General features: G+C 44.3%; 1 protein-coding gene across 1 annotated transcript; it reads left to right on the forward strand.

Annotated features, from left to right (window-relative positions):
• Window positions 1–25,411: 25,411 nt before the first annotated feature.
• KCNJ1 (potassium inwardly rectifying channel subfamily J member 1) lies at window positions 25,412–26,527 on the forward strand. The gene has a single exon (XM_005142752.2). The coding sequence runs from the start codon at window positions 25,412–25,414 to the stop codon at window positions 26,525–26,527; it is 1,116 nt and encodes a 371-aa protein (XP_005142809.1).
• Window positions 26,528–27,352: the final 825 nt, after the last annotated feature.

A 27,352-nucleotide genomic window follows, 5' to 3' on the forward strand; every position in this document is an offset into this window, starting at 1 on the left:
AAGGCATCAGCTCTGCTTCTTCATTCATTTTGTGTCTTTTAATGAGGTTTAGAATGAGCTTTAGTGGTAGGAAAAGCAGTCCAGCCTGGAACAGAGGCTCTGCAAAGCTTGTGTGGCAGGGCCAGCTTTAGGAGAAGCTTTCCTTCCCTGCTCCCACATGCACTTATCCAGTACACTTCAACTGGGAACCCAGTTGCCAGCCCTCAGGTGGACAGGGGTGGCACTGAGCCTCATCCAAGGCAAATAAAGCCACGTTCCCGTTTTGAGACTGCTAACAGGCACTGCCATCTGCTGGCATCGTGTCCTTCCACCGATTCCCCACCAACCCTGACACAAGTGGGACACAGGGAGGGTTTGAAGCGGAATGTGGATTTTCCAAGCTCCCAACGCTCTGTGAGGCCGCAGAAATCCCCGATTCCCGACATCTCATGTGTATTATCCAGCTGGGAAGAAAGCCCTCTTCCCTAATAGTATTTGTCAGGCTTATAATGGTGACATTTCTCTTTACCAGAGCTCTGCCACTACATGATGCAATTACAGTGCTGTGCAGATTACACCTCTGCCCAGATGCTGGTTTGGAGATTGGGACTGCACACAGCCCAAGTGCATTAGGGTGCTGTAATTTCTGCCTGTCACAGGACCTGTGACAGTGTACAGAGCACAGCAAAGGCCACAAAAGAGGGCACTTTGAAGGTACCTATTTCAATCAACCTCAAAGGCCTTTGAGGAACCACTTATTTAATCAACAGAGTCAGTACCTTCTACATGGGTGCATATGAGTGCATCTTGGTAGACTTTTGTGTCCTTTTTCTTACACTGTAAACTAGTGCACTGCTACATATAGTATTTCATAGAACCATAGAATGGTTCTATGGTTAGAAGGGACCTTAAAGCTCATCCAGTTCCAACCCCCTGCCATGGGCAGGGACACCTTCCACTAGAGCAGTTTGCTCCAAGCCCCGTCCAACCTGGCCTTGAGCACTGCCAGGGATGGGGCAGCCATTACATTTTCCAACTGGTACTGATTAAAGGCAATCCAGACCTGGAAAGAGTTTTCCAGCTGGAATCTACACTTCAGTGAGGCAGTGACACCAACCTGCCCTTGATACAGGGTGTGAACGCAGAAACATAAAGATTGCTTTTCCAAGGTCTCTCACTGGTTGGGATGGGATTCACCTTAGGCACTGCAATTTCGGATGCACTGCTCCAAGTCCAACCAGCCACACTATTTCCCCTCTAACTGATATAGGTAGCATCAGAAAGCACCTAAATTAGACCCTTATGTTAGAATGGGATGAATGATCCTACTCCAGGAGTGTGTTCCAGGTGCTCTCAAGCTCTACCAGCTGTGCTTCATTGTTCAAAGGACCTACAGGACTATTTACAGGGTGAAATTATGGCAACTGTGGAACACTTAGCTCCCAGATATGATAGCAGAACAAGATGTGGAAGAACAAACTTTAAGTTCATTTTGGTAGAACTAAATAGCTCTCTGAGGACATTATGTATATAAAAAGCTTTTGTAAAGCAAACAGTGAGGATTGATGCTGGTTCCTATAGAATGCAGCAGGTTTGAGCTTTCATGAACCAAGTAGGGAGTAGCTTCCAGCCCCCTAGGGCTTTACTGCACATAAATGAGCCTCCCCACCTTGATGAGCACAGACTGGCCCATGACAGTTATTACCCAAAGTTACAGTCTCCAACCTGAGCACCAGTGGCAGAAGCTGTAGCTTGCTCTGTCTTTGGTTTTACATGCACTGATTGGAGAGGGAGCAACTGTGCCCTCAGGGAGCATTTTAATTTGTTGTGCAGTTTGGGCTCTGGAAGGAGCAATGTCTCTTCCCGTTTGTCACCCATTATCCTACCATCCCACGAGAAGAAAACACAGCTGGAAACAGCTTGTAAGGTTGTCACATCCACCTCCACGCTTCCCCAGTGCACTCAGCTGAAGGGAAGCTGAGCTGGATGTGACAGTCACGACTCTGTCTGAATTCCTGTTGTGTTTGGGGGCTTATTCAAACCCCAAACTCAAAATCCAACTTGGGAAGTAGGAACAGAGGCAGGCAAAGGGAAGGAAAAGTTGCTGTAATAAACTCCCCTGCCTCTGTGATGTGTGGAGGAGTCTGTTGCCCTTTGAAATGATAACGAGGAGCTAGTGCTAAGGCAGGGAAAGAGGCAGCTCTTCTCAGAGCGATATGGGGCTCTTGCCAGCAGATGTGCACCAGCCACTCCACATCCCAGCCTGTTGCTATCCTCCGGATTGCCCTCAAGCCAGTTCTTAGTTAACTGCTGTTACAATTAACACTAACGAAGGTCTCATTTTACAGGCACAGCAGCAGAACCTAAGGCTGAAGTGCACCCAGAAGCCAAACTTCCCACTGAGGCCCAGGGTAGCTGCAGGGTTAGAAAATGCAGGTGAAAGGCAGCAAGTGAATTTGCACATGTGGGACAGCTCTTCTGTGGCTAGACTATGACTCCAGCTTCCAGAGTGCCTGGCTGTGCACTAACAGAAGAAATGTAGGAGCCACGATAAGCTGATAGTGGGCAAATCTATGGCTATCAGGATGCAGAAGCAGATACCTTGGTTCTTTCAGGTAGGGATTTTGTTGCACTAACTTCCCTCCTAAAAAGGTACAGCCTTCCCTTCGCAGAGAGGGATGGGTGCAGGCAGGATGCAAGCAGCAAGGTATGGGCTATTTCTCAAGCTCATCCAAACAATAGCTCTTTCAGTGGAAAAGGATCTCAACTCCAGCTTGTGTTTTCCCCAACAATGACATGAGACAGAGCCAGCACCTCCTTCATTTCATTATGAGAAATCTACTACAGATGTCTTGGCATGAGAGTCTAATAGACTATATTTTGCCTTTGGGCACAGGTAGGAGCTCAACCAAAGCCTGATGTGCACACCTGAAGTCCTAGCTTGTCACTACCTGAAACCACGATCAACTGAACATCACTGATCAGCACAACACAAACCAGCCCCTTCAATCACGTTCTGTGTAGAAAGCACAATCTACAGGGCAAAACTGCTAAGCTGAGGATAGATTTTGAGCAACGCATATCAGCATACCTAGTTTGTTTAACCCGCAGACTTTAATACTATTTGCAGCCCACTCTTAGGAGTTCAAAGCAACCCAGCATTTGTTATAGCAGGTCTCACACGTCATTGCTCCAAGTTCACTTCAGGATTCTTTTCAGCTCTACCCTGACTGCAGAAAAAATGACCCCCACTGTCTCTAATGAAGTCTTTTTATTACTGTTTAATCTCCTCTGTGTGTGCCTGGCAGCAGACCTGCAGCCCTGGGGACAAAAGGCCTCTATTTAGCCACAAATGGGTACTGTCTGGACAGCCTTTCTCTAGACCTGCCCTTTCATTACACCCCAAGTGTGTTCAGGACACTGGAGGGAGCAGCTCTCAAGCCAGAAGGGCTCTATTAGAAGCCAGCCAGCACCACGCATGAAAGACAGATTAGCTGGTAATACCCCAGCAGTTAACCCCTGGCTTCTTTATTTCAGTTAGCCCTTAGGATCTCACTGACATCAGAAGGGATTTAGGGCTTCAGCTGTGGTTAACCCAGGCTAGATTTGAACTAGAGATACAAGGGTGAGAAATGTTCAAACCCTGTTTGAAATTCACAGCTCTGAGTTTTAATAAGAAACTAAACTATACCTGGCACTAGGATCCTTTTGGTGTGAGAAGGGCAGTGAGAGGGTCCATAAAGAACCAAAATGTGAATTCCTGCTGCCACAGCACTTGCTTTGTCACAATTCCAGCACTTCATCTCCACTGCAATAAGTTTTATCCTTTTACACGTATCAGACCTTCAAAGCCAATTTCTGAGCTCCATCTTATACAAAAACTATAAGAACAAACCCAATTGTTCCATTCTTCCCCAAAGTGTCTATGTCAAGGAAGCATCTGACAGACTGGCTTAACTCAGCAACCATGACTGTTCACTCAAAAACCCTGCTAACTTTCAGCTTTTGGATTTCCACAGCATTTACCAACATTAGGAAGGTTATCAGCAGTTTTTTCAGTTGTTTGGGAGTTTGAGAACCATTTCTACACATTTTTCCTCCCCAGACCTTGCAGCAGCATTCAGTATTTATAAGGAATTCCCTGCCTTGGTAGCAATAACTGACAGTTGGGAAAAATAAGTACACTATAAAATGCATTAATATTTGAAGTCTGCCAAAGGCTTCTAGATGAAGCTAATTCCAGCTTTTCCTGACTGGTTGATAGTTCAAGCACATAACTGACAAAAGGAAACATATCTAGGATGGAAAGGAAAGGGCCTATAGGAACTTGCAATAGCTACAGTGAAAGCTTTCTCTGGACACAATAAATCAGAGAGAAAATAGGCTTCTGGTTTCTATTGTAGGCACTGATTCAGGGACCCAAGCTGCCTGTTATGCACTCAGGTATTGCTATAGGATTGTGTAGTACATGAATAAAACCTTCCCCCATCCTCCAAATCGTGCTGAATCAAGGCTTTTCCACAAAAAAACCCACATGAATAACTCATGTTTAATGAGGCAATGGAGAGAAAAGATACATCTTGGTATCAGTGTAATAAAGTGCCTTTGCAGGAACAGTCCTGTGTGCTCTGCCTGGTGCTCCTGGCCATGATCCAGGGCTGTTTACAGTGCCAGCATGTCCTACACTCCTGGCACAGCTGTACGTTTTGTTCTTGGCATATTTGTATCTATGGGGCCAACTGACCTTGAAACTGAGAGGAAAATAACACCAACCCCCCATCATCAGCCAGAAAGCCTGCACCCCTCCATATAGTTCACAGTTATTACTAGAATCGTTTTCCTCTGTTCCGTTTGCACAGAGGTGACATTCAGTAACACTGCAAATGTTCTTTCTGTCCCTAGAGAGGCCTGTTCAGGGTAAAACCAGAGGAAATTAAAGACCTATGGAGCAATCCCTGATCCAGGTGCACAAATCCAATAGCACAGGCAGCAACCGGCTAAAGCAGTAAGGACAAAATGTGCTAAAACTCTTCGAGTTGGGTCTTTCTGTCCCTGCCTCCCCTGTATTCCCTGCTCTGCAGCAATGGGGGTAGGTTCCCTTCTATTCACACAGACCAGAGAGGATGAAGCATTTGCTGTGGGACTAACACTGCTGCTGTCAGCAAGGCTTGGCAGCCATCACTTACAGATACACACCTCTTGCAGCCTGCAGCTCCCCCAAGCTGTGTGATGGGACATGCCTAAGGCAGATGATGCTACAGACCATGGGAGCCCACTTCCCCAGAAAGATGAGCAATGCAGATGCCTGCTATTGAGTCCTGCCAGACCCTGTCCCTTTACACAGCCAGTCAAGCCTGGAGCACAAACTGAGCATCCTGAGCTCCCTCCCATGCTGTGATGTGTGAAACCCTGGGTTTCCTTTGCCACTCGATGCACTGACTTGGAATTGGAGGCTAAAATTGTACCAGAAAAGATGCTTCACTCAAATGGATGAAATTACTTTTCTGGTAGCCATCAAATCTGTCCATTGTCTGACACAGCCTGAGATGGAAACAGCGTAATCCCAGGCCATTATAAACTTCCTCAGCCTGCAACACAACCATAGAAATAAATGACTCCGTGAGTCACCCTGCTTTCTGGTGACAGAAGGATAAACCTACTAAAGCCAACAGACACATATTGCTCCTATCTGAATTGTTTCAACTCAGAACTACACTTCCCACTGTGTCCACCCCATCCCCTCCTGAAAGATAAGTCTCTGATTTTTTTGCTGTGCAGAATCATTTTGGCATGTAAGAAAAGGTTGACCAGGATTGGGTTTATTGATGGCATTGGCCCTGCATTGAAAAGGAAGGTGGAGCTTTGTGGTACTCGGGAAGGTATAGTGTGAAAGTGAGAACACAAGTGCTTTCTGCCCTAAACTTCACCTTGCTTTCACCTCTTTGAGAGGTTTTCCCATCCCATGCGGAGCCATTCCCATCCCATTGCCTCCAGCAGTCCCTGAACAGGCCAGTAGAGGGTGGTGGGCAGCCGCAGTGCTTCTTTGTTGTCCTGACCCTTCCTAAAGCCACACTTCTCTTTGAAACACTACTTAACTGTGCATCCTACTTGCAAGGAGGTACAAAAGGGTAAGCCTGAAGCAGAAGCTTTACTGAAATCAGGTATTTTCCCATAGCAGAAGCTCAAAGCCAGCTGCCTCTGTACCACCAGAGCAAGTTGTCCAACACTTAACTAGGAATGATTCAGCCACAGTATTGCTGTCCCTCAGTGACTTTGTTTTTTTCCAGCCTACATACATGAAGACACTTCACTGCAAAACCAGCAGGTGAGGGCAGACACTTGAGGCTGCTTTCTATTCCCAAACGTGCTCTGAGCTCTCTGCTATCCAGCCTGTTGTTACTGCCCTCCTGAGCGACTCACTTGGATGGGTTTGCTCATCTCTAAAGCAGTCATTCTTTATATGGCCATTTCTAATGTCCTGACCTTCAACAGCAAAGCCCAGGGGTTCCACATGATCATCTAGTGACTGTGCTTCCAGCAAGAGAGCCTGTAGCTGAAGGACCTGTGGTTCTGGGGCGAGGAGCCCAGGATGCTGCTTTATATGTCCTGCTTTCAGTAACAACCACACACAAAATCTTTGGCAACTCTTAAGGGAATAACATGAGACAAGCAGAGGGAGGGCAGGAACCACATGGCTTTAGTTCCCATTAGCACAGCCTATGTGGTATACACACTCTGATCACACTTGCTGCTGCTCACAAGTACAAACTTCACTCCTGGATCCGGCTCTCCCTGTACAGGCATTGCCTAAACTTCACAAGGCTCCCCAGGACTGTGGACTGAACTCAGACAACAATCAAGGACAACCCTATTCCCAGTGAAAGAACAGAACAAAGAGCATAACACATGTAAAGAGGATGCGATGATTTCTTCACTACCCTGTCCTGTATCTGTGTTGCTTTTGGGACCATATTCCTACCCTTGGGAAATAACCAGCCACTCACTCCACAAACCTTGCTCACTTCCTTACTCTTACTTCTTATACTGTGAGCTCCATTCAACACATGAGCTGCAAAGGGAAATCAGCAGAGCTCAAATTCTTTCAAGCAACAGGCTCTCAGCTTCCTTCATGACTCCCATGAGAGATCAATGCCTGACTTCAGTGAGGCAGGATACCAAACCAGGCTTTCTACCTTCCTCTGCCTTTCTGTCTTGGTTCTTGTCTGTGAAAAATAGGCTGATGACTGCTTCCTGTGTCTTTCTCTCCCTCCCCTGCATTCCAAAAGAGAGGGTGAATTTCATTTATTAATGCCAATAGAGTCTGTGGAGACTTGCAGATAAAATACTCCATGTGAAGCAGAATATAGTGTTCTACCTCGCAGAAAGCTTATGCTCTACTATTTCTATTCAAAGCACCTATTCACTGACCTTGCTAGGCAACTGGGACATTGTCCAACATCAAAACAGTAATGATAATAAACCAAACAAAACCTGAGTCTAACAGTCTATAAAATGCTGCTGAGGGCTATCAGATAAACAGCAGATGGAGTGAATTTCTGAAGCTGGATGAAAGGGAAGGCTAAAGTGGGCAGTTGTCACTTGACCCAAAAATAACCTTAAAGCTGCATCCCAAGGGGGACACAACCACTATCCAGAAGGTCCTGCCTCAGAGGACACTGGAAGGATGGTAATATTTGGGAGGTTTTGAGCAAGGGACCTTAAAGAATGGCAGTACAGAGGATGGCCATATTCAGTTCTCCAGAACAAAAGTCCATATTCTTCAGGTCTGAATTTCATTGGTATATATGTAACAGGGCATACTGCAAGTACAATGTACCCTAATCTGTTTATTCCTGTTCCTCTAGCTGTTTTCTAGCAGACAGGAGACAGTCCCCATGCAGGTATGCCTGGTCATACAGCTCCTTATCAAGCTATCTGCTTTGTTCAAGCAAGCAGGGTATCACATGCCCCAGAAAAAGCCTTTGGCTGGACACATCTGTGCCCAGAGCAAACCTGGACCCAATGGGCACACAGGGCTCTTGAAGGTCAATGCAGGGACAACACTTTGGGAAATCTCAAGAAACATCTCATGCCTTTGAGAACAACATAAACTTCCATAAATACCTTTTTAGAGCCAACAGATTACTGGGAAAGAAATGAGAGAGGAAATTAAGCAGAGGATGAAACAAAGTACAATCCCATTATAAGGCTTCATGCCATTTTATCAGTTGCAGCTCAAAACACTCGTGGTAGAGCACAGTGTGTATCTGAGATGTGTGCTTATTCCTCTACCCAACTAATAAGCATTGTCACTCAGTTACAACTAGCTACCACTTTTAAGTACCATCATGTATATTAGAGGGATGAGCCAATGTTTAATACAGAAGCCTGATGCTACTAGGCAAAGCTAAATGAACTTCTAGAAACAGAACTCCAACAGCTGACACTGATTGTTCAATAACTTTAAGCACTTGCATAGAATCACAGACTGGCTTGGGTCGGAAGGGACTTTAAAGCTCATCCTTCCACTAGACCAGGTTGCACCAAGCCCCGTCCAACCTGACCTTGAACACTGCATGCCTTGGGGCACCCTACATACAGTACTTTACACTTCCTTTTACCTAGCCTCAAGTAGAGAAACAGGTTTCAAACATCCTCAAGTCAGACGTCAGTGTCATTGTTCGGAGCAGTCACTGGGTTTGTAGCATCACACAGTCATGTTTTCATCACAGACTGCTTTGGAGTGCTGCAGAGAAGGGGTAAGGTGACAAGGACACAACTGGCAATATAACAATATGGTGCTTTCTATCAATACAAGTCTTATCTTCTCTGTGTGCTTAGCTTGACTCTTTAAGAGGAGGATTCAGTGACTGGAAAAAAGGAAGTGACTCATGGCTTTACATCCCTCACTGTGTTCTACATGGGTGATTACACACCCTCGCACTACTCCAAGGAGCTCAGTGATCCAGCTGAGCACCTTTGTGTTCAACACCCAGTTTACTCTCACTACGCAGCTAAGAAATGCCTTTGTTGCAGTCCACCCGTGCCCTACATTTTCAGGGGGAGGAAGGCTTCTCTGGCACTAACCCTCTCTGCCAAGCTGCTGAATTACAAGTAATGAGCTTTATTCCTTCCAGTGAGAAGGTGGCACGATTTCCTCCATGCACCAAGTTGCATAAACCCCACTTTCCCCACGTGGCATCAGCAGCAGAGGTGTTCTACCCCACAGGCTTGCCCAGAGGGCATTCTAGGCCACAGTTTCAGGATCTCCTTATTGCATCTGTGCTGTTCTAGCATAGCAACTTAAACACAGTGCTGAATTCTTGTCACCAGCTCTTGGTGCTTTCTGAAAGACCACAGAAAGTGTGAGAGCATCTAAAAGACACAAAGCAACTCATTGGTGGGCAGCAGGTTTCTTTTTCATGCTATGAAATCACAAGTACTGTATTCCCCCCTCCCAATCCCACCTGCACTGTTCTGTAAGGAAGTGGGCAGAGAATATGAAGCTTCTGCTGCTGTTCAGCTATTGACTCTGACTTCAAGGAGTTAAATAGCAAGTCTCTGCCTTTCTGGATTTCCACATGTATTGCCAAGCCAGCACTACAGCCAGCTTTGTTCTTGAATTTAAATAGCCTATGCATTTAAATTCTGTCATTACAGTTAGAAGAGGAGGCCAAGGACTTCAACTACCTGCTGTCTAAGAATAAGGCAGGCTTGAAGTGATTAGGAACCTTTTACATTCATTAGTAGCACTACTTGAAGGTGCTGGGAGAGATGAGGGATATAATCAACTGCATCCATTATGCTGTTCTTCCATTTCAGATACTTCCTGTCTTGGAGCTTATCTGCATGCTGACATGTGTGGCTATTAAGTTTTGCCCACTTATAGGGGCTTGCTCACAGCAAAGAAAGTTTGGGAAGGAATTACAACTGTACAGCCAGACTGAATATTCAGCCTCCTGTTACTGCTCTACTCATTGTTTCACTACTACCTGGGATATGCTTCATGTTTTACTCATACAAAATGAGACCTAACTGGAAGGACAGCATCATCTCCCCCAGGACTCAGTGTAGAACAACAATGCATTTCAAATCCTTCCCCATGGTAAGCACAAAGTATGTAAGTACTGGGAGGCAGCCAGCCTGGTTACACTGAAGTTAATGAATAAACAACTGCCTGCAGTACCCAATCCCCTACTGTACCTAAAACATATCTTATGGAGCCCGCCCTATGTCTATAGGTAATCATTCCTAAAGATAAAGGCATTAAATTTGTCTTTGACAAAACAGATTATCAACATCATACAGAAAACTGCTATTAAGCAAACAGGCTTTTCAATGAGGACTTGCTTTCTATAGACAAATGACTTTCTTGTTGAAAACAGAACACTGAAAACCAGAAAAAGCTGCCAACCTAGCAATAGCCATTCTGAAAACACTACCTCAATCACATCTCCTCTTCCTCATTGCTCCTGGATGGAGATGCTCTCCAAGCATACATTTCCAGGCAAAGGGGGATGTTGTGAATGAGGAAAGCTGGTGGCATACTAAGGTCACTTCCAAAAATGGGGTTTAATTGCTTAGTTATAGATGCAGTTTTAGTTTCTTTACCTAGGGTAACACTGCCAATCAGTTTAACAAACATGATAGCCTATGTTTCTGAGCATGTCTTGGATGGTTTTGAACATCCCGTGTGACAAACAACGAAGAGAAGTTGCTTTGCAGGGGGAATCTCTGGCATTTAAGGGGTCTCTGAGCACCTCGGAGTCATTTGTCACTTGTGAAAATCTAGGTCATTTACTCCCCTCCTCCTGCTCTGCTTTTTCATGCTAAATATAGAAAGAATTTTCTGGCTTGAGACTGAATAAATTTGTTAATTACACTCTTTCCTCAAAACCTGCAATTGAAATGCACTCGGGGAGGTTCTGAGAGCTGTGGAAAGCTATTCTTTTTCCTAATGTTCTTCTGACATGTCTTAGAGGAAAAAGGAAGAAAGCTCATTTGCTTTTAATTTCTCAGTTTTGAGGATAATATTTAACAGAAGCAAATCCCTTTAAGGGCTCAGCTGTGCTCTTTGAAGCTAGTGGGGGAAAATCCCATTCAGTTTCATTGCAGGAGAAATGTTTCTTTGGGAAAAAATCATGTTAAACAGTCTACAGTGCACTGTGTGAGGCAAGAAAATGAATCGGTGCCATTAGAAAGTGCCAAGAGGTGGAAAGGACAGAGTTCCTGCAGGTATGAGGCACAGGATATAAATAACCAGGTTATTTCAGAGTGTATCACGTCAAATAGCACCTGGGAAAGTATCCCAAACAATTCCATCATCAGTTCCTGGTGCTATAAAAGCTTGTATGTGTTGGTATCACTAAAGGTACCTGTCTTAAGAATGTTGAGAGGTGTAACAGATGGATTAACATGTTCTAGAGATGAAAAGTGCTGCTTGAATATTACCAAACTTATTATTAATGACAGAGCTATTAAAGCAATTGGATGGCTTATGGCAGAACTTAATTACTTATATCTTTAATATACACAACCTGTTTCCAGCTTCCTTGGACACCTAATTTTTGTGCGCCTATAAGTAAGATTCCAGGCTTACATCAGTCAATCCCTTATCACCAGGTGCAAAGACACCCTGCCAAGGGATTGGGAAATACAAGAGATGCACGTTTCTCTAAGCGCCAAGACAACAGCAACACAGGGAGAGTAACAGCTTTACAGCAATGAGTTAACTCCTGCAGTCAGTCCTCTGCAAATAGTTCAGAGGGACCTTGAGTTCCAGCTCAACACTGGGAAGGAAAATCAAAGCAGGAATTTGGGCAAGGGCACACACACCTATATAGCATATACCAAATGAATCCAAGGCCAAAGGGTTCTGCAGAATATGGGAGGTATCACCAGGCATCTGGTTCTTTCCAAAACCACACTGCTCATGCAAAGAAAGAACCAAAAGTAGTCAAGGAACCTGCTGTGCTTATGCTGATGGGATGGGACAAGAGGCTGATGTCAGTGACACCAAAAGTAGTGTCAGCTTCTTTGGGTAATATTGCATTACTTCCCCTTACTCTGGCAGCTCAACACTTCCACTGTGGCATTTATCCATCCAGCAGCCATTCCTCTGCCTTTCACATACAATATATAAACTGAGCCACAATGTTAATGAGCCATTGCATATAGATGAGCTGGCAACCAGTCCGAGCTGACACAGCCACACATAAAAGCCAAAGAGGGCCTTGGGCTCTCTTCCATTGATACAGAAGCTGTTGGACCACACAGCTGTGGAAATCGGATTGTGTAGGGGACACGAAGCCAGGCAGCTTTCCCTCCACCTCCCTTCTGCAGTCACCTTTACTGCTTAAGACACAAGGTAAGAGGCTTAGTGCCATACTGTTTTGTGATATCTGATTGGAAAATCCCTGATATTCCCAGACAGACTGTCCCTTCTGTTTTCTTCCACTAAATTGCCACCTAATGACTACAGCAAGGGACCTAAAGAGTCCCTTCTTGTGGAACAGGATGTTTGGATTCTAGTCTGCTTACTCACTAACTTATCTTCCTTTGGGCAACCCTCTTGATAGTTCCCTTCTCCAGTTTCTGCTCCAATAAAACAGGCTACTGAGGCTTAAGAAAACAGTGGCAAAGAAAATCTCTGCTCCTGCTGTAGTCATCTAGGATAGAGAAGGCAGAAGGTGGTGATTCAGGCATCACTCTCCTCTGGGAATGCCAAGTGGTACTTCTGACAGCAACACAGGGCTGGAAGCAACTTGAAGGCTATGCAAACAAACTAGGGTGGGATAAGCTGATAAACGTTTACAGCATATTAGCTGTTGTGTACTAACTGCCAGGACTGTTGTTTTAACCATGTATTAGGACCAGCCAGCCCATCTTCAGCTTAGGGTTGCTTAATGGCTATGCATGGACAGTTCACAAGGAGAAGCTCATGATTTTCACAGCTATAGCTTAAGTTCAATGTGTTTCAGGCTCACAACCATGAGTGTAGAACTTCCCTGCAATGTCAGATACATTAAAGACATTCAGCAACTACAGTACCTAGTTTCTCAAGCTAGCTGTTAAAATAAGTAACCAACCTTAAATTAACTCCATTTTGGGCATGAAAACATGTAGTGCACTGTTCACTTCCTTCATCTCAATTACTTCTCCCAACCCATATAAACAGCAGCAGGGAAAAAAAGACCTGCATTTGTCTTAGCAGTACATCTAAAAATCAGGGCACACCACTGAAGGGTTGACTTGTCAGAAAATGGTAATTAAAAGTGTTCCAGCTGACAGTGCTGCTTTAATGAATTATTAGTAATGCTCTCAGAGAGCATTTGATGACAGACACCGTGAGGGTTCTTACTTAAACCTGTTTTCTGCATGATGCAACTGCACAAGAGAGGGAGAATGTCCATTATAGAATCAAACTATGGAAATGGCAATGGTTTGAATGATCAGAGTCTTACAGGTACCTCTCCTGTACTGACTGCTCCTATTCCCTGTACCACAGCCTTTTTGCTTATCTAGTAACTGCCTCTACTTCCTTAAATTCTGTTATAGCATCCTAATAAGGTATAGTGCAAAAGAGTTTTGATCATCAGCTTCTCTTAATAGTATTATACATATGTAGTACAGCCACCGACAGCTCAGTTTAAACACAGATACATCAATGCCCAGCTATACTTAGTCACACATCTAGTTAGACGTAGCTTGCAGTTGTGTGTACCAGAACAGTTTGGGATCCTGGGCAAAGACAGGGCAAAACAAAGGTTTAGGCTAGAGATAGGTGAGCAGAGGGCATGAGACTCGAACTGCGCTCACAGGTCAAAAGTGGACACCAGGAAGCTGAGGGGAGCATGTGAGGACTTGGAAATACAGCCCTACTTAGTGGGAGCCATGTGTGGAGTGGGGAAGGATGAGGGCAAAGGGCACTAAGTCTTAATCATGGATTTGTATCTGGGTGTGAAGGAGAGGGGTGGTTGAGAGGTGGCAAGAGGGATGGTGGAAAGAGGCTCTCATGCCTCAGTGCTTTGCACAGCTTCTTGTTGGTTTCTAGCTCCATCCAGACCTGTGGTTTGTCCTTCACTGTTCCAGGAGCAATGTAACAGTGGCTCTGGGAATTCACGCTTCCAGCCAGAAGTTCTGTGGACCCACCCCTATAGCTGGTAAGCAGTGATATGATGGGGGGACTGGGGGCTCTTGAGCAGGGGTGGTCATAGTGAAAGCACTTCCAGCCATGGAGTTCAAAGCACCCTGCACCTGAAAGCTACTCTTGTGTTTCAACTGTTACCAGCAGCTCACCTTAACACTCAGTAACTAAGGTGCATCCTTAAGTATCTGGGCTACAGTGGGATGAAGGGAGTTCGACATGGGAATGTATATTTACTTTCCAAGCTGTAGCTATGCCAGTTGCCTGTTCCCTCAGCAGCACAATACACCACAGGACATACTAGCAGTATATACCCTGAGGCTCCATTTCTTTTCCATGAAATAGGACTGTAGTTCACCCTGCATACTGGAGAAAAGGAGCTTTCTAGTTAAGATTCAGAGGGGTTTGTTAGCCCACCCCATTATCTTCGCAAGTCGTTTCTACAGAATAGGTCACTTGGACCACATTCAGGCTGTGAGTGGCTGATGAGTTTGCACACTCCGTACTGAGCGCTCACAGAGGTAAGCTGGTTTTATTCCTTTCTTGGTTTCACAGCGCAGGGTTTGACATGTGAGCGTGCTTTCTCTGCAGTATTCCATGCTAAATGCAAAGTAATTTAAGTCAGCTCGTAGTTTAATGAACCATCTCAACTCTCTTTTGTGCTGTAGAGAGAAACATGCACAGAGTAACTGCGGAACAGTAACAAACAGCCCTAGAATTTCCGTCACAAAGAGAAAAGCAAGCAGTTACACAAGTGACACTCACATAGGATGCAGCTACCTGTGACCTGAATGGTCACTTCTGTTATTGTCTCCCAGTATATCAAGAGATGAAACAGGGAAGATGAATTCCTTTCACCTAGAATTTGGAGGTTATGTCTGACCTTGTCACCCAGGCTGCTCACACAACCTGATGGCAAGCAGGTGAGATGAAGGACAGCTCCTCCAGTGCTCTCTATACTAACCCTTGTGTGTCCCAGATGAGCTGCCTCGGCTTTTCTAATATTGAGGTATAAAGCAAGGTGAGAGTAAATCCTTCACAGGGTTTACACTACCAAGAGTCTGAAAATCTCAAACATCACAAAGTCTGCTACATAATTGGGTTCTATATGAACTAGAACAAGCAATACAAGACTTTCAAAAACTTACTAGTATCTGAGCTAAGAACCTCACTTTTGGAAGTAATTTAGTCCCAGGTTCAAATAAGGCACTTAAGCAGAAACTTAGCTCAAAATAGGAGTCTTGGTTCCTATATCTCTTTGTGTAGCTTTAGAAACTGGTAAGTTTGAGGGGAGTAATTGGATGGAAGCAATTCAACTTGAAATGCCAGTTTCTTACAACTGAGAGGAACTCTGAGGCACTTGAGCTACTAATATGGGCACTTCAGTAAGTTCCCTTAGATTGGTGGAGTGAATCAGCAGCATAGAAAACTCCAATATGACTTAAGCTCCTAAATGAAAAGGTATAAGATGCCTGTACCCCAGAAAGGAGACAGCAGGCTATTTGTAAAGGGTAGCTAAGAGTTCGACATTCCCTTTGCTTTGCTGTCTGGATAATAAACAAGTTCCTGCCAAGATAGCAATCAGGCATCCCTCATTTATAGCCTCCTAAAAACCTTAGCTCTGTTATAACAAGCTGATGCTGTGTTGCCAGTCCACAGCAACACATTCAAGGGGTCTCAAAGCCTTTTGAAACCATTGAATTTAGCCCCACAACACCATTTTTCACTTCCATCTTACAAGTAGATGGGGAAGCAGACACACAGAGAAAACATTTGTCCCACAGTACACCAAAAAAACAGTGAAAAGCCAGGAACTAAGCTCAGATACTTGGACTCTGGGGAGATGCTTTATCCCTTGACCATGTTTCCTAGGTCCTGGAACCAGAAGCCTTCTTATTAGGGCAGATTATGGATCGAGACACAGTACACTCACTAAGTTTACTCTTTGCTGCAAAATAGCAAGGAGTAGAATGTGCTGAACACTGGTCTCTGACCTCAGTAATAAGTTGATTTAATTGGATTTGATTTTTCAAATGTAACATCTCAAGTCAGCCAGAAACTCTGGAATTAGCATCTCACATCTTAACACAAGAGAGATTTTAAAGCAGCATAAGAAGATGAAGTCCATGCCCAATGAATTTCAAATTACACCAAGGATGAACTCAGCCATATGCATGTCAAACTAAAACTATGCAGGCTCTGAGTGCAGCAAGCAGCAAAGTTATTAATGGCTTACATTTGCTATTAAGAATGCAAAGTAGCTATTTTACACCCAGTTTGTTCATACATCTCTTCACATCAATGACTCATGTGATGGGTCAATAATTCACTCAATGCACAGTGAAAGCCAAGAATATCTTGCAAGTCAATTACACTTAGAGAAATAATTAGAAACACAAAAGTAATGAAGGATTGGAATAGAAAAAGCTCTGCTGCTGAAATACTGCAGCCCCCAGGGAAAGCAGACTGCTCCTGTCTTTAGATCTGCAGCTGGTGCTCCCCTACATGCCCCTTAGCAGAAAGCAGAAATTAGCCTTAAAAGGGGCAATTCTAGTATTCCAGGGAATACTCAGGTTCTCAGGTAACTAAAAGCCATTTGCTTCCTGCAGGAGATGGGAAAGTAGGACGCTAAGCAAATACTGCCTACTCAGATTTGATCCTTAAGGTTTGCTCCTGAAATATGGCATTCAGTTGTAATGAGTCACAGGAACATTTTAACCCATCTACTAGGCACAAGCAGACCCTAATTCGCCTGCACAGCATTTGCATCATCAGAGCACTGAACGCCTTTAATACCTCTGAAGAAACCTCTGAAGTCAGGCTTTTTCACAACCCATGTCTTGGGAGCACAAACTGACCTTAAAAGCCACAGCAGGGGCTGCAGGCTATGCTATACATGCCTTCTAAAGGCTGTTACCCACAGCAGGATGCAGCAGCCAAGAGAGACTGTAAGGGGACAAGATGTATCTAGACAGCTTGGTTGAACATCATAGAAATCCGGCTTCAGGAACCAGAGAGAGGACAAAACCTGCCAATCCAAGTTTGCAGTGCTGCCAGCACTTGGGAGCAGAGCAGCATATGATGACAAGAGATCTTCCAAACTACTGGTGCCTGATGCTCTTATTGTTGAGCTTCAACTGATTAAACATGCAGCATCAGCAAGTGCCAGTCTACCTGGCAGCTGTGACATGACAGACTTGAAGGCCCAGTGAGCAGAAAAGGGAGCACAGAAGATTAACAGGTAACAGATGATGTATTTAAATAGAAGCTCAGCATGTCAGATAGGCAAATACACAGAGGACCTCCTGTGAGCCTGTATTACCCAAAAGGGTACAAGAAAATGCACATCTGTTCAGGAATGAAATGAATTCTTTCCCTTGATATCAATTCTATGGTTTCATCACTGGTTTCTTTGCTTTTTAGATGTACAGAAAGAATTAATAGGTTACATTCTCCCTCCCAGATGCTCTCATTCCCTGTGTTACTAGCTATGATCCACCTTTGATTACAGCCATCAGGGTGGTTCTTTTCTACTTCTAAGGTAAAAAGCAAGTTCAAGACAATTAAGTCCCAAGTGTCTATTAATGGAGAGAAATCTGGAATGATACTTTCAAACACATCTGCTGAAAAACTTCTGAATGACAGACAGGATAAAGAGGAGCCTAACACATGCTCACAAAACAGATGGGCTGTTAATGTTCCTAAGATGATCCTCAGTACAACTCGATGGCACACCAATGCCAAATCAATGCAAATAACAAAATCAGTGAACAGAGAAGTAGCAAAAGAAGTCACAGTAGAAAAGTGCTCTATAGACTGTATATGCAGGGTTCACTTCTGGGAGTAGTAGTTACTAAAGGAAGGGGGATGAGAAGTGCCAAGACACATCATAGAACTGGTGCTGCCACGTTATATGCCTTTAATCTCTGGCAACTGAGACATGGAAAACTTCTTTACCCACAGCTCAGTGATCTGAACTACCCAAGGAGAGCACTACACACGCACACACACTTTCATCTTGAGAGAAAACCTTCCTCACTTTGTTCTTTGTTTACCTTAAGGAAGCAATAGAATCAAGTATGAAAGAACTGTGGTCAGTGTGGAAAAAATAGCAGTAATGTGTATTTATAGCACATATATTCCTCTTAGAATCCTACTATCCGAGAAACACTCAGGGCTGGTCCCATTTGGGAGCTTGGGAGCCTGGCAAAGCAGGGATTTGTATGTGGCTTATCAAGATCACCATGCCAGTCCCACCCCACATTGCTATGGGTTGGCTTATTGGCAACACACCAGCACAGCATAGTGGGTTTTGCCAGTTTAGAAATCAAAGTCACCTTGATAGCCATAAAAGACTATGATACTGAAATTACAGCCCAATTAAAGATAAGGACTGTAATGGAACAGTGTTCTTAGCATTACATGAAAATATCCCTAAGCTGCTGACTAAGATAACCACACTGCTTACCCCGGTGCTATAAGCAGATGAAACACTGCAGGAGAGCAACAAGACCATAGCATGCAATTCATACCCTGAGTTCCAAGCACCTTTCTGGAGCGCTGACAAGCTATGTACAGTCTGTATCATAAAAACACAATAGCAGAAACTCTTCCTGCCGCAGTATCATCCAAGCTCAGTGCTCATTTCCCTTTTCCTCACCTTCCTCAGGCTCACACTGAGGGAGCATTACAGACCTGACAAACAGGACATCAAAGCCTGCCTCTGAGGTGGACTGAGCACAGCAGGGCTAGCAAGGCTGTTGTGGTTTGTTCTGAGTATTCTACTGTGTCTGTGCCCTGGAGCTGTGAACTACTGCAGGAAGTTACTTCTATTACAGCAACATTTGCTCTCTTGCTTTTGTTCCTTTGCTGAGTACAGAAAGAGCAGTGTCATGCTTTTCTTGTGCACTGAGTAAGCAAGAACCTTTTTCCAACCACACTGAAGCTGTTGCAGCAGTGCTAAGTGTTTTCTGTCAGCACCCGCGGCTGGGTCCATTTCAGGAAGGTAGGAAGATGACCTTTAAGCACCATCAGTTTGAATTTACCAGCACTTTGGAAAGAAAGAGCATATGTGAACAAAAGCCAATGTGATGCTGAATACTGAGATACCTGGAGTTCAAATGCTGAAGCAGGGTCAGAACTGTCAGAGCCTGCAGGAGGTTTTGCCTTTGGTCATGGCTGTTTTCTACCTGGCCTCTAATGCCTGTGTCAGCTGCCTCTCAGCCTCCAGGGCTTCTGCAGGAAGCCCTATGGCCACCCTGCAGTGGTGACTGAGACTTGACATTGCCAACCTGCAGAAACAACCTGTGGGTTAATGATTCATCCCCTTAACTGCAGCAAGGAACAGCAAAGTGAGAGAACATGCTGAATTGGCTCACATGACTCTGCCCATGTTCCCAGTGACTTTTACTGGGGGTGTTCATGTGGCATCACCTCCCCAGCCCACATCTCACTGCACCACTGTTCTTTGGTGGCAGCTTCTGCTTTCAGTCGTACAGGTAGAACTTGGCACATGCTGCTTTCTCACACATTACTTAGAGTGTGATGCCTTTTTGTGGCAACAGAGAGGAAAAGTAGACAGAACCTGCCCTTAGAAGGTTGGTGGGGAGTTAAATCCCTCATCTTTCTTCCTTTTGCAACCACATCACATAAAATCCCACTGCAATGGGAGGCCAAAGCAAAAACAAAAACCCAAAGATATCATTTGCTTGAGAAATTTCTCCCAGAAAACCACATCTTGCTAAAACCTTAATATTTCCAGGGGCAACCCAATTGTCTGGAAATAGACACACAGTTCTGCTGGAACAGCCTGTAAAGGCAGCTTAGCTCCCAGTTCTTTGCTCTCCAGAGGCAAGATCCCCAACATGACTGCATCTCTGATCATCTGCTTGCATGAGAATTGTCTGTCACTGTACAAAGTGCTATGGGAGCCATAGAATTAGTCTGGCACTGCAAAAACATCAAATAGTGATGCTTTCTTTTATGCCTATGAAGTGATCATTGCTGGAATGCACTGGCAAATGGTTTTGTCTAGACAGAGCTGGTTTATAAGTGCCATGTTCTTGTAAGTGGCAGAGAGGGAGTGACTGTGGGCCAGGACTGGCCTCCTGCCTCCATGGTTACTGCTATAAATTCACTCCAATGTTTGTGTATAGCAGTGTTTGTGTACGAGACCTGTCGTTTGCTCCTCAGTCAGCTGAAGCCTTCAATTTCCCCCAGTAAATGCAGCCATGGATTCATTTTGAGCAGCATCAATGCAATGTTCACTGCTAACAATGACACTAATACCTTTACTGCTGTAAATCCATCTTTTATACACCTGAAGTAAGTTTGTTAACCTTTGAAGACCTCAAACACTGAAGCTTTCAGAAAACATGATTTGCTTGAGTGTCAACTGCTACAGTGCCTGTTCTTTCATTTATTCATTTGCCTGTGTTCTCATGAATGAATTAGTTCAAGCCAACTCTGCAAGGGGAAACTGCAGCCTATCATTCCAAATGACATATACGTGCTTTGTGAGAACCTTCCTGGATGTTTGGTATTGGAAGCAGGACTCCAAGGTGCACCCAAGTAATGCTAGAGCTGCTCAGCAGCAGAATACATCCAGAAGCAAGCTCTACAAAGCACAGTAAGAAGATACAGGTTTAAAGCAGAGGGTCAGAAACCCCCTGCTAAAGGGTGGCAAGGTATGAACAGCAGCCTTTTTGAAGTGATCCACTGAGTCTATACATCCCATGCATGTCAGAGCATCACTTAAACAATCAGGGCATGGGGGAAGCAAGGGAGGGGATAGCACATCTTTGTGCTATCACTGCTGGGGTGGGCTGGGACAATCCTGGATCACCTGGGCTAAAAGACAGCAGGATGAAACCTCCCCCCATCTAAAGAGGAAGGTTGAGTACTTAAGAGGAATTCTTCAGTAGGGACTCACAGAAAGCTTCCTGGATTATACCCATGCACTTACAGTAAGCTGAGGTGAAAGACATTTGCTCTAAAGAGACTCCATATTCACAGTGGAAGTTATGTCCTAATGCACAACACGCAGGCAGGCACCACTTTGCCTTTCCTCCTGAAAATGGCCATCATTGCCATGGGAAAAGACATCTGCCAGTAATTCTGCACAGCAGGAGAGAGGGCAAGGCCAGGGTTAAGATCCTTGGGTGTATCCACTAGAAATTCCATCTGGAGCTTAGGCTGGCAAATCATAGTTGCTTGGGCTGGAGCTGACAAGGCTCCCAGAGTAACATACTGAGCCGGATTGCAGGATCCTATTCCCCACATGGAACTGGCATTTCAACTGCATTCAGCACTCAGATCTGCTACCAGGAATAAATAATGACAACACTGCCAAGTCCAAGAAGAAAGCTTGCTTGTGTCAGCTTGCCAGGACCTGTCCCATCAAGGATAAAGTGGGCATGGAGGATGGGGTAAATCAGATTCTCTTTAGACGTGCCCCTAGGGCTGACTGGCTGCTTTAGGCAAGCTTATGTTTTTGCTCTACTTAGAACTGGTTCAACAGAGGACTTTGACAGTCCTTGGTTCTGATATAAGCAGCAAGACAGGGAGATAGGATGCAACAACTGTCATCCCATCACAAGAGGCGCATTCCGGCTCTAGCCATTGCAGCTAGTAAAGGGCAAAGGAGCTGTACTCTCTAAAGGGCTCAGTAGTAAAGCAGCCAGCAGATAATACACCATGAGACCAAGTGTTACTCTTTGCTTTTCTAATAAAAAGGGGTTTATAAGGTATTAAGAATTGGATCTTTCACATTCTTTGTTCAGAGAAAGTTCAACAGAAAGAAAAACATGGAAAGATGATCAGAGTTCTGAAAAGACCTGAACAGGACTGAAAAAAAGTAATCCTTTAGCTCTGTATCCCCCTTTCTTCTCCCTAAGCTCCTTAGAACCTCCTCTGAATCCTGAACAAAGATGGATTTCTAACAAAAGCTGTGGGTTCAGTGGGCTGCTTTTCTTTTCTGCTGTCTCAGTTCTGCCAACTTTGCTCCTCCATCCATTGCTGCAAGGGAAGAAATGTGTGTGAAGCCATGGATATGAGAACTTCAGAGAAATAGCAGGAGAACTTTGTTCTGGGCAGGCCCCTGCCAGACATTAAATACCTTCCCTTTCCTTCAGTCACTGATCTCCTTAAGTGCTGCACGTGGCTGAGATTAAAGCTATTTCCCTGGATTAATGTGTTCCACAAACAGCACTGCACAAAGGACTTAGCCAAAGAACAACTAAAGAACCATAGAACCATTTAGGTTGGAAAGGACCTTTAAGATCAAGTCCAACCATTCAAGAGCCTCATCCTTATCCTCAGTTTTTCAACCCAAAACAACTGAAAGCAAGTAAAAGCAAAGAGAACCAGTTACATCTCTGAGCTAGTAGAGGAACACCTGCTGCTACACAGCCATCAGGAATAGTCATGATTGTCATTACCTTCTTGCAGGAATGAAGAGAAAGGGAAAGGCAGAAATGCACCTCTAATAAGTGACTTTCTGAGCATCCACCAACTATTCTGGTAGGTCAGTCCAGGAGATCAGGAGTTTGAGAATGGCAATCTAACAGCTTCTGCTTACTCCAGTGATCACTGTGAGTTACAAGGCTGGGACAGGGAAACAGAAACTCCTTGTTTTCCAAGCTAACCTTGACGTGTCACCTTTATTCATTGAGTAGCTTTATTGGCAAAAGCCCCATTCATTTAAGAATGAGCAGTGCAGCTTTATAAACATACAATGCCTGGGGACAGCAGCAGCTTCAACTCCTGCAACACAGAATTTCACACGCAAGACAGACATAAATATCATGCTTATTTGGGCCCAAAAGGAAACAGACCCTGGTAAATATTAGCTAAGATGTAGCTGGATTACCTTCACTGATTTAAACTGAAAGGACTTTAAGTGCTATATTATATAACTCACTTTATATAATCTCTGGACAGTCTCTGATCTACTCGTAGCGTGCTTAGAGGAGCATTTTCCTCCTGCTGAAGCACATCAGCACACTTCAGTTGTGTGTGGGAGCAAGAAAGATTTGTTGAAGGGAGAATTCCTTTGTCATCCTGCTTGAAGAAGGGTGTAATTCTTCTGCTTCTTTGATCTATTTGGGGGTAGCTTAAGCCAGGCTTGTGAAACAGCCTCTGAAGGGTGCAGTTAAGATTTAAGGAGGCAGGAAAAGAAGGGTACAGTTGGAGCTCCATTTCCCAGGTTCCAGTCTGATAACCACGCTGATCAGCATGCTCTCTTCTGTCATTATCATCTTTGAATTGCACCTCCCAGTCCTTGGTATGCACATGCAGGATGTGATGGACAGAGTGAGGCATCTCAGCATGGTCATGACTGTGTTCAGGTTGCAGGAAAGGACAAAATGCCTGTGACAGCTGTGAAGCCATATGGCTTTGCGCAACAGGAGTGGTAGAAGTTAAATAGTGGAAAACTTCCCTGCATAGTGCATTGCATGAGAATATTTAACCTGTGCTCAAACTATGCATTAACATGAACGTATTAAAAGCACATCAGGAAAATAAAACTTGAGGATTGTGTAGAGAGTGACCTCTTTGCCCCCTTCCTGGGATATGTGCTTAAAGTTTAACCTTTGCCAGCTACATTCACGGCCAGTAAATGCAACAGCAACAGCTTAAAACAGTGAACAGCTCCATTACAAGAGTGACCTTCATTGTTTTCATCCTCATTTTAATGAGCAGAGAACTGTGATTTCAGGCCAAGTACAGAAAAGCAGCAACTGTATGAGACAAAGTCATTCCCAAGGCTGCTGCCACAAACAAGGACATCAAATTTACTTCTGGCTTTACCTAATGTAATTAATTTGTACTTAGACTTCACCACTGATGATTTAAAATGTTTCCTTTGCTACCAATTGTCGTATCTGAAGGTATCCTCTGGCTGCTGTTAATGATGTCTAATGGAAGGACTTCTGGTTTAGTTGGCTACAATATCAGGCAGCTTCTCTAAATTAATGTAGATGCCTACGGAGTAAAATGACTTTGCCAAGCAGCAGCGCTCATCCCCATGGTAGCTTTATGAAGGGCAGTGGACCCTCAGAGAGTGCAAATGCTTCCTTTACTGTCAGTCAGGAGTCAGCTGTACAACTGGCACAGGCAGTTATCCAACACTGAAATGGCTCAAGTTAAATGAGACAAATTTCACACTACATAACTCACACCAGTATGTCTAATCCACTACATGCCTGTGGGTTATCCCCATTCTGGAGATATGAAGTTAGGGCTTAAGGAAGCTAAGCTACTCTCGCCACAGATATTCCAGCACATTACTACCCCTGAAATCAAGTAAAATTAGGGCAGCACATTTGACAACTATTTGAGCCTAAGCACTTTGCTCCTAGCCAAAAAGGAAGCCTGTGTGGGACAGTGATATGATGCAGGGTTTTAGGTAAGAGCTGTAGCTTGACTGAAAACATCATTCCTAAGAGCTGTTTCCCAATAAACAGCTTTGTCGCCTTCTATTGGGGAGGGTAATGTAAAGTGACAGCAGCAAGCAATTACAAGGCCCCCAGCACCTCCTATCTGAGATGCACTCCTCAAGTTCAGGTCCTTCTAAAGAAAACATCATCCATAGCAGATGCAGGTCCCCAAAACGGTCAGGTCTCTGTGTGTCCTGTATCCTTAGACACAGTAAACTTGGAATATCCTTAGACACAGTAAACTTGGAATATCCTTTGTGTGAGGCTGCAGTGAGACTAGTTTTCATTCAAGTTGTTAATTTCAGTTCTTTTTAAGCAAAAACCTGGTGTCCAAATTGAACCGTAGATGAACATAGCAGGCAACCTCTAACCTGCCAGTCTCTTGTTAACATGGCCAAGCATAAAGGACAAAATGACACAGAGCTACCCTTTCCTTTAAGTATGGATTTCTGAATCTGATCTTTTAGTCTTCACGTTATCTTCTAAAAGGCCTCCACAATATCCATCTGCTCCCCACCAGTTTTCCCAATGTATGTCCATGACAGTTACCTGCTTCTCTGCGCCTCCTCCTAATTCAGCTAAGCAGAGGACAATATTAACAGTTGACTGAGCAAGGGAAAACGATCACTTTTTGCTGGAATGCTCCTTAGGCAAGAAACTGGTATTTCCCCATCTACTTACTGGAACTTTTTCCCACCAGCTGAGGGAAAACATGCAAATTCTTTTTCCTAAACAAGTGTCCTGGGACATCATCAGACTTTGCTTCTTGCCTACAGGTATAAGTGAAACCTGCATTACCCATAACCTCTATTCTTTCTTACTTTCCAGAACACTACCAGCAGAGGGAATGTTCAGCTACCTCCGGAAACGCTTTGCCAGCCACATAAGGGAACGGAGTCGGCGAAGAGCAAGACTTGTCTCTAAAGATGGAAGGTGTAATATAGAGTTTGGCAATGTAGAACAGTCAAGATTTGTCTTTTTGATTGATATATGGACAACTATCCTGGATCTCAGATGGAGATACAAAATGACTATCTTCATTTCAGCATTCTTAGGCAGCTGGTTTCTGTTTGGTCTCCTCTGGTATGTCGTGGCATACATACACAAAGACCTGCCAGAATTCAACCCTTCCATAAATCATACCCCCTGTGTTGACAATATCAACGGCCTCACTTCAGCTTTCCTGTTCTCCTTGGAGACACAGGTAACCATCGGTTATGGCTTCAGATGTGTCACAGAACAGTGTGCCACTGCCATATTCCTGCTCATCTTCCAGTCCATCCTGGGGGTGATCATCAATTCTTTTATGTGTGGTGCCATCCTGGCCAAGATATCAAGGTCTAAAAACCGGGCTAAGACCATCACCTTCAGCAAGAATGCTGTCATCAGCAAACGTGGTGGGAAGCTCTGCCTCCTGATTCGGGTGGCAAACCTCAGGAAGAGCCTGCTGATTGGCAGTCACATCTATGGAAAGCTTCTCAAGACCACCATCACCCCAGAAGGAGAAACAATCATTTTGGACCAGGTCAACATAGAATTTGTAGTTGATGCTGGCAATGAGAATCTCTTCTTCATTTCCCCATTAACTATTTATCATATCATAGATAAAAACAGCCCGTTCTTCCATATGGCAGCAGAAACCATTCTACAGCAAGACTTTGAATTGGTGGTGTTTTTAGATGGCACTGTCGAAGCCACGAGCGCTACCTGTCAAGTGAGGACATCCTACATCCCGGAGGAGGTGCTCTGGGGTTACCGCTTTGCTCCCATTGTGTCCAAGACCAAAGAAGGGAAATACAGAGTAGACTTCCAGAACTTCAGTAAGACAGTGGCTGTGGAGACTCCCCACTGCGCCTTCTGTCTCTACAATGAGAAGGAAGCTAAAGCCAAAGAGAAGAAAGGTTATGACAACCCTGGGTTTGTCTTGTCCGAAGTCAGTGAAACAAGTGACACTAAAATGTAGTTCCAGCTACTCATGGGACAGTATCTTTGTTCATAATGAATTCAGTCTTGAGAGGATTAACAACTTCGTAAAACAGAAAACAACACAGGCTTGGTTTGACTCTAAAACAGCATTTATCTTCTCAAAAGCTTCAAATCAAAGAGTAACAGAATAGCAGTGATCATCAGAACACTATGTATTTCATAGAATTGCTATTTTTATACCAATGGGACATTTTATGAAGCTGCTATGTTGGAATGCCTAACTCACTTAAGTTCCCAGAGGCAGGCAAGTCTGTTAAAAAGCCTGAAAAGATGGAGAGAAACTTTAGGACATGTTAAAGACATAGCTGTTGGAATAGGAACATGAAAAGGGGAGACAGAAGGCAAAGCTGTTGCAACCTATGAGACTTAGGAGCCAAAACCCCAGCAGATGTATATTTCTGGTTGCCAAAGCAGACTCTCTGGCTCTGGAATACTTGAGCACTTTTGAGCACTTTGAAACAATCCCTTCTTTTTTTGAAGGCTGGTACATCTACCAAAATGGAGCATTATGGGATGGTACATGCTGGGGAACTAGGAAGGATAAAGCCTGGGCCATTCTGCTGCATCTAAAACTCTGAAATATGACGTCTCTCCTGTGAAAGCCCTAGATTCCTTTAGGGCAAAATAGCCAAATGGAAACTGAAAGTGAAGAAACAAGAAGCAGAGACCTGCTATGGGAGAAGAGGAATTCTGCAGCTTATTCCTGTGTCACTTCGGATACTCTTCCTTCACTTGCCCAGAAGCTGGCTAACTGTGAAATTAGGAAACATCTGAAGCCAGAAAGAAGGGGAGGTAAAGAACA

The sequence above is a fragment of the Melopsittacus undulatus genome, chromosome 15 (assembly GCF_012275295.1).
Source record: "Melopsittacus undulatus isolate bMelUnd1 chromosome 15, bMelUnd1.mat.Z, whole genome shotgun sequence".
Lineage (NCBI taxonomy): Eukaryota > Metazoa > Chordata > Aves > Psittaciformes > Psittaculidae > Melopsittacus > Melopsittacus undulatus.